This window comes from Bos indicus x Bos taurus, chromosome 10, assembly GCF_003369695.1.
Source record: "Bos indicus x Bos taurus breed Angus x Brahman F1 hybrid chromosome 10, Bos_hybrid_MaternalHap_v2.0, whole genome shotgun sequence".
NCBI lineage: Eukaryota > Metazoa > Chordata > Mammalia > Artiodactyla > Bovidae > Bos > Bos indicus x Bos taurus.
This window is the reverse complement of record NC_040085.1, coordinates 72,596,454-72,616,142: the sequence shown is the minus strand read 5'-3', so window position 1 is coordinate 72,616,142 and position 19,689 is coordinate 72,596,454. Positions and strand designations below refer to the sequence as shown.

Below are 19,689 nucleotides of genomic sequence, written 5' to 3'. Positions count from 1 at the left end.
AGAAAGAAGAATGGAACTGGAGGAATCAACCTACCTGACTTCAGGCTCTACTACAAAGCCACAGTTATCAAGACAGTATGGTACTGGCACAAAGACAGAAATATTGATCAATGGAATAAAATAGAAAGCCCAGAGATAAATCCACGCACATATGGACACCTTATCTTCGACAAAGGAGGCAAGAATATACAATGGATTAAAGACAACCTCTTTAACAAGTGGTGCTGGGAAATCTGGTCAACCACTTGTAAAAGAATGAAACTGGACCACTTTCTAACACCATACACAAAAATAAACTCAAAATGGATTAAAGATCTCAACATAAGACCAGAAACTATAAAACTATAATGTGAATCTCTTTGAATCTCATCAATAGGGTTATACTAAAGTGTCCTCTTTTATAATTTAGGTCTCCTATAAATTACAGTGTTGAATCTTTGAGAGTGTGAGAAACATATGATAAGATCGCATTTTTTTATGGCCATGCCACACAGCATGTGGGGTCTTAGTTCCCCAAACAAGGATCTAACCCGTGCCCCCTGCATTGGAAGTGGGGAGTCTTAACCACTGGACCACCAGGGAAGTCCCATTTTTATACAATATTCAAAACTAAGTTATTTTGTCATTGCTTCACATTTGTAGAAAAGCATTTAAAAATTTTTTTAAACTATTCAAAATCATCTCCTAATCAAAACTGACCTTTCTTCTCCTCTTATAAAGTTTCACCCTGAGGATTGTTACATGCAAGAGTAATATATCATATGCTGCAATCAAACTTACAGGAAAGAATGAAGAGGTGGGGGACAAACACTTAAATTATCCCAATTACATCATCACTATAATACTATCTTCACACATTATAATATATTGCCTCTTATTAATTGGCCCTTCCAGCATAATCAATTGCTTCTTCTGCATTGTTGCCTTTGATATTTGATGTCTGTGTCTCTCTCTCTGAGAAACTGGTAACAGTTCATTCTCAAATGTCATACTTCCAACAACTTTACTGCTTCTATCTTCTCAGCACCTTTTAAATGAACCTGGATTCTTCTTGTAAATTCTCAGTTCTGTGCCTGTTATTAAGATTTTCTGAAATGGTTACTCCCTCTGTTGGATATTCGCCTGCCAGTCTTTAATAGCAGCCATGGTCTTCCCAAGTTCCAGTATGAGGAAATAATACTCATATAATTATGAGAATAATTGCAAAAATTTATTTTGTTACTTAAGTCCATTTTCTTACTCCCTATCAGTTTCCTTTTAGGCATGGCAATAACATGAAGTCACAGATATTCTGCTCTAATTCAGTGATAGAATTCTAAGAAGCTCAGAGGACTTGACAGATATAAGTCATCATATTACATTTTGTGTGAAAAGCGACATTAAGTCTGTTTCATGGATGAAGATCTAATAAAGGAAGATGAATTCCCATTCTTGATTTCAGACTATAAGAAAGGAAATTTCTGAAATCTTCATTCCTGAAACTATATCTCTAGATAAATGCACTTTTAGTATTTTATATTAATATTTGCAAAATATTTAATGATGTTTTCTTGTCAATGTCTTAGCATATATTTTACAGAACTATCCTAGTATGCCAGCATCTGTTCATTTTATGGGAGTAGATTGCAAAAGGGTGAGTTGGAACACTGATGTCAAGGTTTTATTTCTCTGATAAATTCAAGGTAAAAATAAACATTTAGCTTGTCATCTCTGCTGCTTTTTCCTTTCCCACAACTATTCTATTGTATACCTTAGGTCCTATCTTGCTCGATTTTTTCCCCAGAGAAAAATTCTTTCAGTACTCCTCAACCATTATCTTCTTCCTTTGTAAGCTAAAGTTCTTTCTATTTAGATTATTGGTAATAACAGGAAATACTTGTGTAGTAAACAAACGTTGCTTTTGGTGTTTTACTTACATTAACCCACATAATATAACTACCCTATGAGGTAGGTACTCTTATTTTCTCCATTTTACACATAAGAAAACTGAGTAAAGTAAGTTGTGAAAGGTTACACGCTAGTAAGAGGTGAATCTAAGATTCAAATTCAAGTAGTCTGAGCTTTTAACCACCATGTTATGCTGCCTCACAAACAGTTATGTGAGCTACGCTACTTTTCTAGTGAAAGCTTTTATTAGACATAGAATTTACCATAAAAAGTATATTTGTACTCGTATGCTTACTGATATGATTGATCTCTTATCCCCATCAGGACCCCCCTAAAAGCTGAGAACGTTCTGATGCAGAGTAAGCATGCAATTAAGAAATGTACTTAAGGGGAAAATGAAGATAGGATTTCATTTATGGGTTCTTCATATATGAAACATTTCTTTTTGCCTTATGCTTGAAATTCCTAAATCCCCACCTCAAAGAGCAATGTTCGCTTCACTCTGCAGTGTTGCTATGTGGAATAAGGGCCTAACAACATGATTTTTAAATGCAACATCATCTATTGCTCTAATCACCTAAATGGTTTAATGTTATACCAGTTACTTTTCAACTGGGATAATTATACTAAGGAGCTTTTTCTTTTAATGTATAAATAAAACAGAGGGTAAATGTCTTGGGTAAGGGGGCAGATTTGGACTTTCAAGTAATTAGAATTATACAAACAAGGGACTCTCACATGAAAGAATATGCAATTGAGGCGTTCACACAAGGGCTGGGATTGATAAAAGGGTCATTTAGGACTTTTAACACAGTGGCTTTTGAATTCTCAAACTCTTGAGATACTGTAATTTCTCTATTATTATATAGTAATTTTATATAAAACCTTAGGCCAACTCAAGGATAAGGCACAGCACTGACAAGAATCTATGATAAAAAAAATTTCTCAATGTTTTGATTATCAGATACATGCTATGTGCTAAGTTGTTCAGTCGTATCCAACTCCTTGTAGCCCCCGGGACCTTAGCTCGCCAAGCTCCTCTGTCCATGGAATTTTCCAGGCGAGAATACTAAAGTGGGTTACCATTGCCTTCTCCAGGGGATCTTCTGGACCCAGGGATTCAACCTGAGTCTCTTAGGTCTCCTGCATTGGCAGGAGGGTTCTTTATCACTGGCACCACCTGGGAAACCCTGGATTATAAGTATTGACTGAAAAGATTTCTGAACTACAAAACTGGAACTTGGTGCTTCACAGCAGTTTAAATTTTACATACAAATAATGGTACTAGGTTTGTAGCTTACATTGGGATTTCAAAAAACAAAACAAAAACCAGGGCATAGAAACAATCTTCAAAAATACTGATGTTAGTCTTACTGGGGAATGTACATTTGTGTGCCAGTTTTCAAAAGTATTTAGAAAGCCTTGATGACATGATTTTATGGCATGTTTTGTTGATAGTTGTCCTATGAATTTTGGCTTCTAAGGAATCTCTGTTGCTGTTTTTCATCTCCAGAGATAGTACTATTCTAGCTGTTCTAAGAAAGAGATTAAAATAACATAGTTTCAGTTAATCCATCCTTCTTTGTAAAGTGAATCCTCTGCTCTAGCCAGGAAGATTTCCTTAATTTTATCTTTCTCATAGCTTGATCATACATTTCCCTTTCTTTCTTCCCCCCAACCGTAATGTCTTCTCTCCGAATCTAAGTTCTATTTCCCTCCTTCAATTTTAGCTTAAATTCTACTTGTACAAAAATTTTACTGATTGCTCACTTCTCTCTTAATCTTTCCCTTTAAAGAATTTTTTTGGTCTAAATTGGCTGAACATTTCTAGTACTAAGTTATATTGCTTTGATTTGTCAGGTGACTATTTTAGGAATACACGTAGTTTAGCATTTATTCAATAAAGCCCAAGATGCTTGATAAACACTTGTTAAATTGAACAAAGACTCTAAATGTTTTTTAGCAAACTGATAGGTCATAAATGTGCCCAAGCTCTAAGACATATACCACTCAAAACTGGATAATACACAATAAGTATAAACTCCAGATAAAAAGGACTATGACTAACAAATATCCTGAATGCTACATATTTGGGCCATTTCAAGCCATATTCCAAAAATTTTAAACTCACAAAGGAACAAAATAAGTAGATTCAGACAGGATATCAGGAGAGGTACTTAATACAATCACTCATAATCCACATATAATATAAACTATAGACATTCTTATTCTCAGTCATTTGCCCATGCCCTAAATTAGTAGTGAGAAAATGTTGACTAACATTCTTAATTTTTAGATATATCCATCAGATATGTTAATAGCTAACAACAGGTATCAGAGTACAATGATTAGCAGCATAAATACTTGGGATTATCACAATAAATTAGAGGTAATAAGTAAAATTATTAATTAAATGTGGAAGAAAAAGGTAAAGGAAAAAAAGGACATTTAATGAGGATCTACAAAGATGCCAGGCTTTACATGAGATCCTTTTACATTCATTATTGTCACTTACTAGTTTGGATAACCCTGGGCAAGTCAATTAATTGATTTGTCCCAGTTTCTCCATATTTAAAACAGATACAACTCTAGTTAGTACCTGCCTCATATGATTGTTCTGAGGACTAAATGAATTAAAATTAAATGAGTTTAAAATAGCTCCTTGACACATAGTAAGTGCTATATATATTTGCTAATTATTATCATTGACTCGGAGAAGGCAATGGCACCCCACTCCAGTACTCTTTCGTGGAGAATCCCATGGACGGAGGAGCCTGGAAGGCTGCAGTCCATGGGGTCGCGAAGAGTGGGACATGACTGAGCGACTTCACTTTCACGTTTCACTTTCATGCATTGGAGAGGGAAATGGCAACCCACTCCAGTGTTCTTGCCTGGAGAATCCCAGGGACGGGGGAGCCTGGTGGGCTGCCATCTATGGGGTCGCACAGAGTCGGACACGACTGAAGCAACTTAGCAGCAGCAGCAGCAGCATCACTGACTACTTTTATTATCTCAATTATTAGAAGAAACAACCTAGAGAGGTGTGCATTAGCTGAGTGGATGAGTAAACTGAAGTTTGAACAGTTTAATTTGTTTTAACTTCATAATTAGTTAGGGGTAGAAGTAAGATTCAAATTCAGGTCTGTCTGACTCTACAGTGGTAGTATCATATGTATATATATATATATCATATGAGAAAGGTACATTACATCACAACATATTTAGACAAAGGTAAGACATGAAAACATATTTCCCACATCCAGAACTATTTCAAAAAAATAAGAAAAAGAGATCCTTCAAAACCATAAAATATAACCTTATTTGACCATAAAGGGACAGTATATTTTATTGAATCTGGTTTTTAAAATTTCCAGTATAAGTTTCTAGTATTCTGCTCTCTTACCAATTTCATATTGTTTAGTGATCCTATTTATACAGAAAATTTTAATCTCAAAATTTTATTGCAATATGGTTACTTTTAGTTTTACCATGTATAATAGGTACTTTAGTTATAACAATTTTAGAATTACAAAATAAATATTCATACAGTTCTACAGTATCAGTATATGATATTTTAGGGAAATAATCTTTTCTAGAGAATATTGATAGGCACTTCAAAGCAACTGCATAATTTAAATGACCTCCAACAGTGATCAAATTTTCTTTCAAAAACAGAAATTATTGGACATGATTTTTTGCTATGCTTCTGCTATAATGTGAAAGAGTTCTTCTGATCTTTAAAATGTGCAGTATGAACTATAAAGTGGTACTTCTAAATGTAAATTTTCACAAGTAACAAATTAAGTATAATTAACTCCGTAACTCAGGTCAATTGTGTCTCTTGCCTTTTATTTACACAGTATTCTTGTTTTTTAAGCATTACAATGTAAGAAATGATTAATGACTACATACAATGATAGCTATCACAGTATACTCACACCTAAAGTTATGAAATATATAAATATTTGTAGAAAGGCTTAGATAGCAATCTGTTCCAAATAAACATAAACATTTTAAGCTATAAACAAAACATGTGTTGTGTAGTTCATAATCTTTTTCTAAAAATTCATCCTTTGTACCAGATTATTTTATTGCTGTCAGTCATTTTGCCAGATGCCTCTTCACTTCCAAAATGAACCATAAAAACCCTTTTAAATGAATATCTTTTACATCAAATTTATAATTTCCTGACATTTTGTAATTATTCCTTTAGTCTGATTACTTCATAATGACAAATTTGATCAGGACACTTTTTAGGAGGTACTACTAAGAAAAATCAGAGAAGGCAATGGCACCCCACTCCAGTATTCTTGCCTGGAAAATCCCATGGATGGAGGAGCCTGGTAGGCGGCAGTCCATGGGGTCACTGAGGGTCGGACAGGACTGAGCGACTTCACTTTCACTTTTTACTTTCATGCATTGGAGAAGGAAATGGCAACCCACTCCAGTGTTCTTGCCTGGAGAATCCCAGGGACAGGGGAGTGTGGTGGGCTGCCGTCTATGGGGTCGCACAGAGTTGGACACGACTGAAGTGACTTAGCAGCAGCAGCACTAAGAAAGATATTTAAGACTGAAACAATGTTTAACAAATCCAATAATTTGATCAATTTTGAAAGTTCAAAATTTTATATATTATTTTATATATTATATATTATTTATTGTCTACTGAGACAATGGGGCAATACACTTTACTGTGGAAGAAAAGTGTACTTTCCTTGCTCCTTCTAAGATTAAACATTTAAGAAATGAAACTCAACATCACTTCAAATTACTAAAGAAGAAATGGTAAAAATAAATTTAAAAAGTCAGCTAATAAAGATGACTAATTTTCATCTAACAGACCAGAGGTTGGCAAATTTTTTCTGCAAAGGATCAGACAGTAAACATTTTAGGCTTTGCAAGCTTATATGGTTTTCATTCAACTATTCTATTCTATCATAGCCATAGGCAATAGGTCAATGAAGGAGTATGACTATGTTCCAATAAAATTTCACTTATGGACACTGAAATCCAAATTTCAAACAGCTCTCATATGTCACAAAATATCATTTTCCTTTTGATTTCTTTTAGTCATTAGACGACTGAAAGAAATCAAAATATGCTCTTAGTTCACGACTCATACAAAAAAAAACACAACAGGCTGAATTTGGCCTTCGGGCCATAGTTTGCTGACCCATGCGATAGACTGAGTTGGGAATAGGGATCATGTCTTATTCATTTTTTAACCCCAGCATCCAGCATGGCATCAGACACATATCAAGGATTAAAAATAAAAAATCTGATAAATGAATAAATAAATGAGACTTAAGATGCATGCTAGGATTTTAATTAACTCGTTAATTCATAATCATAATAATATATTACTATACAACCCTTTACTCTGGTATAGCTTAGCACTATGAAAGTGCTAAAACTTAATTTTATCTAACAAATATTAAATAGTGTAATATTTTCTAATTTACCAAAACATAATAGCAAACATTTCTTTGTAATCATATAGACGTTCTTTTTAAAATAAATGTTTCTTAATCTTTTATTTTCTTCTAGACTTTAATTCTAAAAGACCTTCACTTTACCTCACTTACACATCCTAATTATACTTTTACTTTTTAAGAATAATGAAAGATTCCTCATGTAATAATACCTAATTTGGATATATAAACTTTTAAGTGATAGTGGAACATGAAGATATGATACTTTGCATACCAATGAGTTCTTATGTTCTATATAACTACAAATTTCTATTACTTCCATTTCACCAATGTCAACAGATTATCCAACCTTTATCAGCTCACAGAAAACACAATCTATTACTAAAAAGTAAGCTTTTTATATCAAATAAAGCTCTAAAAAGTTGTACAGTAGGGATTATTATGTGACTATATGCAAGCTTTGATAATATCTCATGTTTAGAGGAAGGGAGGGGACCAGCAGGCATGTGACTATCAGATGAACCACATTCTAAGATATGGTGCCAAAAAGCAGAAACAAATTCATAATTTAGAAAAGTCAATTCTGATTGTCTTATTCCTATAAAATATATAAATAGGATACACTTTACTGAAGTTGCTATTCCACTTTTCTGTTAATAGATCTGGATAAGGCTATTAAACTTTTCATTTTCTCTAAGGTTCATATCCAGTGACAATAACTTTAGATTGCTTTATTTTAATCATTCAATTTAGTATTTTTCACCTTCCCTTTTTTTGAACAACCCACAATTTGTACATTGTGTTTGCAGATCAGACTAATTACTGACAATTACTGACTTAAGGGAGAAATTTTATATTATTTTACCCTCATCACTAATATTTGTGTTTTCAGTCAATAACTTCTGATTTTATTTTAAAAGATTTGCAAACAGTTGTATATAGGCACATATGGTTTATCAATATGTTTCCCTTTTTAGGCACAATTATCTAAGACAAATAAGATAAAGACAAGTAACTATATTATTACAGGCACAAAATTATATTTCAGGATTACTAGCTGACATCCCAGTGCTATGTTTTAGATATTGCAACTATTTAAAGATTAGAAGAAATTAGTAGAATTATTTTTGAGTGGTCAGATGGCTTTTACAGTTATTTTTCAAAGGCTTAACAGTGCTATGGACTTTTGCTGTAGAAAACCATACTCTCTGTGTATGTGTATGTGTGTATAAAAATATGAAATAAAGTAAATTCATTAAAGATCAAGATATTTACAATCAGTTAAGTCACTTGTTTTCAAAAACAGATATTAGGGAAGACATAATTACATGTATTTTAAACTCATTAAAAACAACCCTAATACAAATTTTATCAGCAATTGCTATAGGTATATACAAATATAAAAGCATCTCTAGGGTTTTCTGAAAAACTTCAATGAATAATAAAGGACCTCTCAATTTCTGATATAATGCCATATACAACGTAATGTAAAGACACAGACTCTTGTCAACAGCAAAAAAAAAACAAAACAAAACGTTGGCGGCTAAATCGATACTAGAATGATAGAATTTCAAGACCTCTGGTTTATATGGAGATAGAAAAGATAAAATATGAAGCTTACTACATCAAAATATTTAAAAATTTAACAAGATCACAAAGACTGCATGGATAATACTTCAGTATTTGACTGTTTTTGTCCATTTGATATTTATATATAAAAAAATACCACATATTTGTCCACTTTGGTAGTTATGCAATAACTAATTTAAAAAATTAACCCTTTATTAACTAAAAGATAAAAATATCTTTTAGTATTCTTAGCAGAAATAGTTCTCATTGAATCCTCACAGCTACCCTGGTAGACAGGCACTTTCATTTCCCTCACTTTACTGGAAACAGGCACAGAATGGTTTAATGACTAGTGTATGGTCACCGCGCTGTAAGTAGCAGAGCTAGAATTTAAAAGTGTGAATTTGCAACCTAGTGTTCTGGAATAAACTTGAAACTCCAGGGAATACAAAATACTTTGCGATGCAAATTATTTTCTCACAATTAAAAATAATATTGTTAACTGGTTATGAATGAATTCTGTGGTAACTTTTTTCTACTTTTATGATATAAAAATAATATTATGAAAATATCAAACCATTACATAGACAATAGGGATATATAAAACCAAAGTTATTTACTTAAAACACTTAACACTCAAACTACAAAAATTAAGTTCTTCACATATGTAGGTGATTTTCTCACAAACAAAACATAAACATACCTCTAGAGGAGATGGCTTACCTCCAATTTTATTTTTTTTAGTTAGTCTCACAGTTTAAAAGAAATGAAAAAATTGGCCAAAGGATCATTTCCCCTAAGGACTCAAGAGCTATGTAAGAATGACTTTTTTTTTCTTTTTTTTAAAAATTAATTTATTTATTTTAGTTGGAGGCTAATTACAATATTTGTAGTGGTTTTTGCCATACACTGACATCAATCAGCCATGGGTGTACATGTGTCCCCCATTCTGAACCCCCCTCCCACCTTTTTTTTTAAGTACTGGAAGCTAACAATCTTCTAATACAACTCTATTCTGATTGCTTTAAAAACAAAACCATTATATATATAAGCCTAGTTATAATAATATTTGCAAAATTTCTGTGATTTTTACATAGAAAAATAGAAATTATTTTACAATCTGTTAAAACAATTTACATTTTCGCATACTAGAGCAGTGGTACCCAAAGTCTGGAAGCATGGTTTATGGGCCAGCAACATGTGCATTACCTGGGGCCTTACCAGAAACACAAATTCTTGGTACCCACTGCAGATTTACTGAATCAGAAACACTGTGGGTAGGATGCAGCAATCTGTTTTACCTTTGATGGGGGTACAGGCTAAAGTTTGAAAACTCCTATATTAGAGTAAGTAGGACATATAGGCACAGAGCAAAAATATCTTCTGTGAATAAGACAGTAGACACAATGGAATACTGACTTGAAAATTTTTTAAAAAGAAACAAAACAAAACAGCTAACAGTAAGTTGAAATTCAGCCAAGAAACAGTTTTTGAAAAGTGAGTGAAACAATGTCTACGTATGAACATAAGTCTGCATGTGACTCTAAAGTTACAGCTGAAGTTTATGGCTGCTTTAAAAACAAAGAAAGACTTTTCCCCTTGTATCACTGAGCGCTGTCTATTCTTCATTCTTCCCCCCCCTTTTTTTTTCCTGTGCAAGGTTGAAGGTGATTCTTAAGGCACAGTCTAGATACTAATTTTGCTTCTTGGCTTATTAAATTCTGCATTTAAATTCACATTTAAAATTATATAATATGTAACTTTCTCATCAAATACTATAAAATTGGTCTAACTATGCTATTAGAGTCATTCTACCTGAGACCAATGACAAGGGTATCTAAAGAAAAAAGGAATCCAATACATTTTGAATTACATTAACACAGCACATCAGACCAGATGCCATGCTGAGTCAGAGTTCTTCTATCACTTCCTTTGGCAATATATGCCTGAAATTCAGCCGATACCACAAACCACTGAGCAAATGCAAGATTACCTTCTGGGCCAATTCAATCTTCCTCATTTTAGATAATATCTAGTTTAAGTCAAAAGAAAAGAAGTCAAGAAACTTTTTCTAAAAAGTGTAAATATTCAACCACTGCAAAATGTTCACATTCTTAGAACCACAGAAGTTGTTTATGTCTAGCAAAATTACAAAAATCATACAAAAAAATTAAAAGGATTAAAAATCACAAGAATAGTCTACTTCTTGAATATCAGAAAAGTATATACTATCTCACCTCTGGAGTGACATCTCGTGGTGCAAACCCTGTTCCTCCAGTTGTTAATATCAAATTAAGTTCCTTTTCATCACACCAATCTATCAGGGTTTCCTGAAAGAAAATGATAATATTGTCACATGCAGAAGGGTTTGCTTGCCTACTCAAAACATCCACATACTAGAATACTTTGTATTCAGTGAGGAAACAGATTCAACACTCATGAGAAAAATCTGAAGCACAATTCATGGAACAGTCCCACTATTAATCAAAAGACACTGCAGTTTGGGGTATTTATTTTATTGATCATAGAAAATGAAGATGCAATCATCGAATTCTTGAAAGTAAATGAAACACAGTGAACAGCATAAATATTTTATAATTAATGCTCATTATGCCTTTAAATAGGATGTCTGAAGATATTTTCAGCCATTCAAAATATATTTGGGTTAAAAAAATTGAGCACTGTGTGTTAATTAAATGATCTCACTATTTAATAAGTATAGCAATCCTGTCAGGTAAATATTCATACTTCAATTTTACATTTAAGGAAACAGATGCATTCATTTTTTTTTTTTTAATTAATGGACTCAGAGAGATCAAGAAATGTACTTGCTCATGGGCTCACAAACTAGAAGGGGAAATATTTAGAATTTAAACTTACATCTGTTGGACCATCAAAACATGTTCCTCTATATTCTGCCTGTGATTGACTCAATATTTTTTTTTCTTTTGGTTAGTTTCAAGTTGTTCAAGAAAGTTTTACATTTTTGAGAATTTATTTTACATAGTTGCCCTAAAGGAAAGGTGTAGGAATAAATGATTGCTTAAAGTTACTTTTTTCCCCACACCAACACTATGACACTTAGTTGAGATTAGTGTTACATACCACAAAATTTTGCAGTTGGTAGAGACCTTGGTAGATTTGACTCTTCGAGTTACAGATAAGACAACTGAAGTGCAATGTAGTTAAATAATTTACTCAAAGTTACCTGGTTAATTTTGTAAAGAATAGGACAAGGATTTCTGCTACAGAGAATCTCTCTTTCTGTTGCTAGTTCTATTCATCCATCCTACATTTTAACTATGAACTGCTCATTTAAATTGTAATTAAATACTTGCTTTGGTATTTTACTGTTTCATTTCCTTTATACAATCCAGGTCCAAAATGTAGTAATACAATTATATCATTTATGTGTTGATAATCAGATGTGAAACACCAGTAACAGGCTGATAAAGTGTTAGTCGCTCAGTCGTGTCCGACTCTCCGACCCCATGGACTGCAGCACCCAGGGACCTCTGTCCATGGAATTCTCCAGGCAAGAATACTGGAGTGGGTAGCCATTCTCTTCTCCAGGGAATCTTCCTGACTCAGAGATCAAAGCCGAGTTTCCTACATTGCAGGCAGATTCTTTACTGTCTGAGCCACTAGGGAAGCCCTAACAGGCTGGTATACATATATATATATATATATATGTAAATAAGTAAGGCTGATACTTTATGTAAAATACAATGTTCTCAGTTCTCAAATTCCTTGGTAACCCAAAATGCAGGATAATTATTCAGAAGGACAATTCAAGATTTTTAAATGATTTTTTTCCTATTCTCACTCACACTCCTAATATAGTTATAATTTTGTTCTGAGGAAAGCTCACACACAGATTATCAATGGTTATTGTAATAAAGGTGATTATGTAGTACTTTCATAAATAAAAGTGTATATTTAAGAATTAGAAAAGCAAAAATACACATCATTCCAGTGTATAACCAAAATTGAGAACCAGTTAAGAATATGTTCAAATATTTGAAAAGTAATATTTTGTTGTCCAAAGTAGCTGTGTGATGTACAACAGTTTCAACTAAACAAAAATTTTATTAGGACTTTGGACTTTTTAAGAGAAACTAGCACTCCAGTACTCTTGCTTGGAAAATCCCATGGACTGAGGAGCCTGGTAGGCTGCAGTCCGTGGGTCGCGAAGAGTCGGACACGAGTGAGCAACTTCACTATCACTTTTCACTTTCATGCACTGGAGAAGAAAATGGCAACCCACTCCAGTGTTTTTGCCTGGAGAATCCCAGGGATGGGGGAGCCTGGTGGGCTGCCGTCTATGGGGTAGCACAGAGTCGGACAGGACTGAAGCCACTTAGCAGCAGCAGCAGCAATCTTATCATTCATGCAACTAGTCTCCAAAACAGAAGGATTCCTTGTCAATCATTAACAGAGAATACGAATATTCCAGGCATCTAGTAGTGATTTATTTATTTATCATATCAATTCATTTATTTAACAAGAGAATATTTCAGGGCATACTTTTATTCAGGCACTTCATGAGATAACAGGTTTGCAAAGATGAATAAGCCATAATCCCTGGCCTAAAGGGATTAGTTAGAGGTGCTCTGAGTCTGCAGTTGTGAAGAATTTTGCTACTAAAAGTATCACCTGTTTCACTGAGAGCTTGCTAGTAATATAGAATCGCAGATCCCATCCAAGACCTACTGATTTAAGACCTGCATTTTTAGAAATACTCCTCGAAATGCTATTTGCACATTAAACTGGACTAAACCATGCTTTCTAACCATGTACTACTCAGAAGATCATGAATCTTTTCTTCTATCACGTTAGATCACCTAAAAGCGATTTATCTCATCACATTTTTCTCGGCACCTAAAAGATACCTTTCATTTTGAAATATACTTTAATATTTGGCTACTACCAGGTAGAAAGTCATTGAGGATTTCTACATTAACCATCATTATGAAAAATTCCTCTGCAGCTGCTGCAAAATTGAAGCTGAAGGCATTTTCTATTTTTAATGATTATTTTCCATTACGTGAAATGTGTTTCTTTAAAAACTTACTGCCTTGAACTTACAGGTTAGCATAGTAGAATCGAGTTGCATCAAAGAATTTCTGCCTCTCCATATCTAACAAGAATGAACAAAAAGAGTAAAAACTAGAGGAAAAAAACTTCCACCAGCAATGATCACATGGGAAAAAACATATAGCTCTATGTTATAAATCTCGAAAGTTGTGGTTAATGACAGAAATAAAATGTGTTTGAGACAGACAGGCTGAGACTCCTAATTCTATTCGTGCTCCCAAACGTCATAAGGGCGATCAAAATCATAAAAATTCTCACTAGTAACTTCAAATCAAGAGAGATGTAAATTGAAAGAAATGATTTTTTTCATCTTAAAAGCAGCTGCTGAGAGAAACAAATGAAATGAGCTGTGAAATCTCTGTGATCAGTTTGAATGTTCCAGGAACAAATGCACACTGAATCAGGTAACTAATCTGAATCTGGGTAATCTATTGTTCAGTCACTAAGTGGTGTCCAGCTTTTTGTGACTCCATGAACCGTAGCATGCAGGCTCCTCTGTTCTCCACTCTCTCCTGCAATTTGCTCAAATTCCTGTTCACTGAGTCGGTAATACCATCTAACCATCTCATCCTCTGCCACCCCGTTTTCCTTTTGCCTCCAATCTTTCCCAACATCGGCTTCCCTAGAGGCTCACTGGTAAAGAATACGCCTGCGATGCAGGAGACCTGGGTTTGATCCCTGGGGTGGGAAGATTCCCTGGAAAAGGGAAAGGATACCCACTCCAGTATTCTGGCCTGGAGAACTCCATAGTCCATGGGTTGCAAAGAGTCAGACATGACTGAACAAATTTCACTTTGACTTTCCAATCTTTCCCAACATCAGGGTCATTTCCACTAGCCAGCTCTTCACATCAGATGGCCAAAGTATTGCAGTGTTGGCTTCAGCATCAATCCTTCCAGTGAATATTCAGGGTTGATTTCCTTAAGGACTGACTGGTTTGATCTCCTTGTAGTCCGCAGGACTCTCAAGAGTCTTCTCCAGCACCACAGTTCAAAAGCATCAATTCTTCGGCACTCAGCCTTCATTATGGACCAACTCACTCCTTACATGATTACTGGAAAAACCACAGCTTTGTCTATACAGACCTTTGTCGAAAAAGTGGTCTCTGCTTTATAATACACTCTCTAGGTTTGTCATAGCTTTTCTTCCAAGGAGCAAGCATCTTTTAATTTCATGGCTGCAGTCACTGTCCACTGTACACAGTAATTTTGGAGCATCTGTCACTGCTTCCATTTTTTTCCTCTTCTATTTGCCATGAAGTGATGGGACCAGATGCCATGATCTTGGTTTTTTGAATGTTGAGCTTCAAGCCAGCTTGTTCACTCTCCTCTTTCACCCTCATCAAGAGACTCTTTAGTTTCTCTTCACATTTGGCCATTAGAGTGATATTATCTGCATATTTGAGTTTGTTGATATTTCTCCCAGAAATCTTGATTCCAGTTTGTGATTCATTCAGCCTGGCATTTCACATGATGTACTCTGCATATAAGTTAAACAGCAAGGTGACAATATAAATCCTTGTTGCACTCCTTTCCCAATTTTGAACCAGTCCATTTTTTCATGTCTGGTTCTAACTGTTGCTTCTTGACCCACATGTAGGTTTCTCAGGAGACAGGTAGGGTTGTCTGGTACTCTCTCTTTAAGAATTTTCTACAGTGATCCACACAGTCAAAGGCTCTGGTGTTTCATACCCCTTCATGGATCACAGCTTTGTTGTGGTAAATGGGCTTGCATGACTCAATGAAGCTCTTGGCCACGCCATGAAGGGTTACCCAAGACAGATGGGTAATAATGAGTTCTGACAAAACATGGTCCAATGGAGAAGGAAATGGCAACCCACGCCAGTATCTTTGCCTGAAAAACCCCATGGATGGTATGAAACCTAATGATATCCTCACATAACGGTAAATTAAACTGTTATTTAGGTACAAAAACTCTATTACTGGACATTTAGTAAAATCTCACAGAGAAAAAAAGGCAATTCCAACAAAGATGGTATGTAGTCTCTGGTTCCTCACTTCCTCTACTTTTCTTTGTGCAAGTCTGTCCAGATCTGATATAGTCTCTAGGTTTGTCATAGCAATGGTTTATGAAATAAGCTCATATTGAGGACTGGGTGTTGTTCAAGAAGGTTTGTTTTTGTTTTTGTTTTTGATAACCATATAATAAACAGAAATTTGAAGGCATGTAGAAGGTAGTTAAAAGGAAATATAACAGTGCTAACATCCTTATCTTTCAACTTTGTCTAAGGTTTAAAAAGTTAAAACTATGACTGTAAGCTATTAATGATTTTCTTATTTATTTTTTAACTTTAGAGATCTCAGTTTAGCAAATAATATCTCTAGTAATATGCCTTTTCAATATACTTTCTTTTGCCTCTATTTACATGAAATAAAATGCTATTTTGTATTAGCTTTAGAGAATTACTGTAAATTCATATAGCTATATCTTTTACTCAATTAAGCATTCATCCATCCATTCTTTGATCTATAATACAGGCAGACAAAGATTTCAGGATTTTTTATAATTAATCTTAATAATGGTTATTTCTGGGTAATTAGAATTTTGACGTGCATTTTATTTTTTACTCCCACTTTAATTTTTTGTATTTTTGGAATTCATAATTTGCATGTATTTTTAAAAATTAAAGAGAGTTTTAAAATTGAATTTTCTGTTGTGTATCAGGAACTAACATAGAGTTGTAGGTCAATTATACATCAAAATCAAACAAACTTAAAGAAAAAGAGATCAGATTTGTGGTTAACAAAGGCAGGAGGTGGTTAGAAGGGGAACTGGATGAAAGTGGTCAAAAGATACAAGTTTCTAGGCATAAAATAAATACTAGAGATAAAATGCACAACATAACTATAACAAACACTGCTATACATTATATATTAAAGCTGTAAATCATAAGATTTCTTATCACAAGGCAAATTTTTTTCTATTTCTTTAATGTATCTATTCACTAAACTCATTGTGGTAATAGTTTCATGATAAATATGTGTCATATTATTATGCTGTACACTTTAAATTTATACAGTGCTGTATGACAATTATATCTCAATAAAATTGGGGGGAAAATGGACTCTTCTGGTATTAGTTCGCCATTCTGATAGCTAGTACTTTATTGTCTCATTTTCCCCTCATTTTTAACCATTTCAGGGCTTCCCTGGTAGCTCAGATGATAGCATTACAAAAAATGTAATGCTAATCATTACATTTAAACATTCCAAAGTAATTCAGAAGACCAGGGTTGGATCCCTGGATTGGGAAGATCCCTTGGAGTAGGAAATGGCCTCCACTCCAGTATTCCTGCCTGGGAAATTTCATGGACAGAGGAGCCTGGTGGGCTACTGTCCATGGGGTCACAAAAAGTCAGACACGACTGAGCACTTAACACTTTCACTTTTAGCCAGCTCAGAAACAAATTTTATACTCAACAACACTTCATATGCTATTGTGAAAGATTAAATATGACCATATATTCTTTATAGGTCCTCCTATCAAGAGGTGGAATCTATTTCTCCGAGGTTTGCACCTCGGCTGGACTTGTGACCTTGGTCAACAGAATGGGGCAGAAGTCATGATGTGTGAATTCTGAAGCCTGATGTCTAAAAGGACTTCACAGTTTCTGCCTTCACTCTTTGGTAAATTTCTATTACCATGACCGGAAGTCCAGGCTAAATAATGGAAAGGTCAGAGATATTGTGGAGAGAAAGGCCTAGCAGAACAGAGAGCAGTAAGGACCTAGAAACCTAAGTGAGACCATCTTAGATTCTCTAGCCACAGGTGAGCTGATTAATTATTTCAGCCATATGAGTGATTCCAGGTAAGAGAAGATGATACACTACATGAACCAGGCAAATCCACAGATTCATTAGAATTAATAAGTTATTGTTGTCCTAAGTCACAAGATTTTGTGGTGGTTTTTAATGCAACAATAAAGTTTTGTGGTGGTTTTTAATGTAACAATAAAATTACTTTCATAATTAGCATCTTTGCATCCTTCTCTTTCTCTGGCTATTTCCAATTTATAACTTACTAATCATAAGTTTATACACCCTTAAGTGGACTTGACCTGAGTTACATATAAATAAATTGGCATAAGGTCTCAAGAAAGTGACTGTATCGTTTAATCATTCACTTTGAGAAACAATCCAATGCCTAGCATAGGCCAGGAAAATGTAGGTATGGGGCAAAAAGGGGGCATAACAAATGTCCTTGATATCAAAGAGCTCAGAAGTATGAACTAATTAATATAATGTACATCAATTTATCATGGTGAGTGCTATGAAAGAGGGATGCCCATGTTAAGAAAACTTTTTCAAAGTATTATATATTTTTAAATATATAACATTTTCTTCATAATTAGGATGAAAACATCACTCCACAAAAGTTTTGAAATATTTCTCTCTTGCCCGAGAGCAAAAATCCCAGTAAAGAGAAAAATAGGACAGTAATAGAAGAGGAAACACATTTGACAAGCCACCATTCTCTACATCCACCTGAAGCCGCATACTTAACTAGATCTAAATCTAAGATAATAGATTTTCTTCTTTTCTCTACATTTATCAATGGAAACATGAATCACTGAATTAAGCAGACCTCACCAATATAAAACATTTGAGAAATGTCATATTTTTCTTCAGTTTATTAAATAGCTATGAAATAACCAACTAAAAAATTCCTATCTGTGCATAATGAGACACAGTTTTAGGGTCATCTCAGTAAGGTCTCCTCTAATTGCTCCAGGCAATCTGTTCGCCATGTGTGTTCCTACTCATTCCTTTGGGAAGCACCTTTCATAGTTTACTAAAACTTACATGTTCAATTGTCTCATCTCTGACAGTGATCTTCAAAAGTTTGATCATGCATCTCTATCAGTAAACAACTGCTGAATGTTATTTTCATATTACTGGATGAAAGCATTTAGCATATCACACTTAAATAGAAATGTTTAAAAATGAGATAAAGAGGATACAACATTTAAAATTTTTTCATTTTACTGTACTAATTAAATGTGCAAAATATTCTTCTCACTAATTTTTTGTGAAAGCAATGTGCTTAAATATTCATTATTTTAGAAAATTAGAAAATCTTGGTTTGATATTTTGTGATATAATAATTAAAAAGTAAAATATCATTTTAAAAGATAAGTAGAGGGAAATGGAAGAAATACTTACTAAATCATCACACAACATTTATTTTCAATCTCATCCATCAAAATGCAATACATTTTTGAAATGGATTAATAAGTTTCTAATTTTTAAGATATTAATTCTTTCTACAAAGTAACTGGAAGATATTACTTTTAAAATATTAACAAATGGGTTCAAAACCCACTAAAACTCTTCAAATAGGAAAGTTTTAAATGGGTTAAAATTTTGTTTCCTAGATTTTTTTTTAAGGTATGCAGTTACTAGTTTATATAAGTGATACAGTATCATTTCCATTACCAAAGAGCTTAATGTGAACAATTTTAATTATCCAAGTATCTTAAGCATGTCTTAATACTGTAAGAAATTTTTCCTAAGATATTCTTTCATGTTTTTTTTCCGCAAATTGTTTTCTGAATTACTATAACTTCTCATTTATTTTTCCAAGCCGATTCTCCCATTATGTGTATATTAGTATCACCTTCCCTGGTGGCTCAGAGGGTAAAGAATCTGCCTGCAATGCGGGAGAGCTGAGTTTGATCCTTACG

General features: G+C 33.9%; 1 protein-coding gene across 10 annotated transcripts in view; it reads right to left on the bottom strand.

Annotated features, from left to right (window-relative positions):
- Positions 1-19,689, bottom strand: part of GPHN (gephyrin) — a 538,290-nt gene that overhangs the window by 289,877 nt on the left and 228,724 nt on the right. For all 10 annotated transcript variants that reach the window (XM_027552205.1, XM_027552200.1, XM_027552202.1 and 7 more), the window contains exon 4: positions 11,126-11,218. In XM_027552205.1, the coding sequence (XP_027408006.1) occupies positions 11,126-11,218 (93 nt within the window). The remainder of the gene's footprint in view (positions 1-11,125; positions 11,219-19,689) is intronic.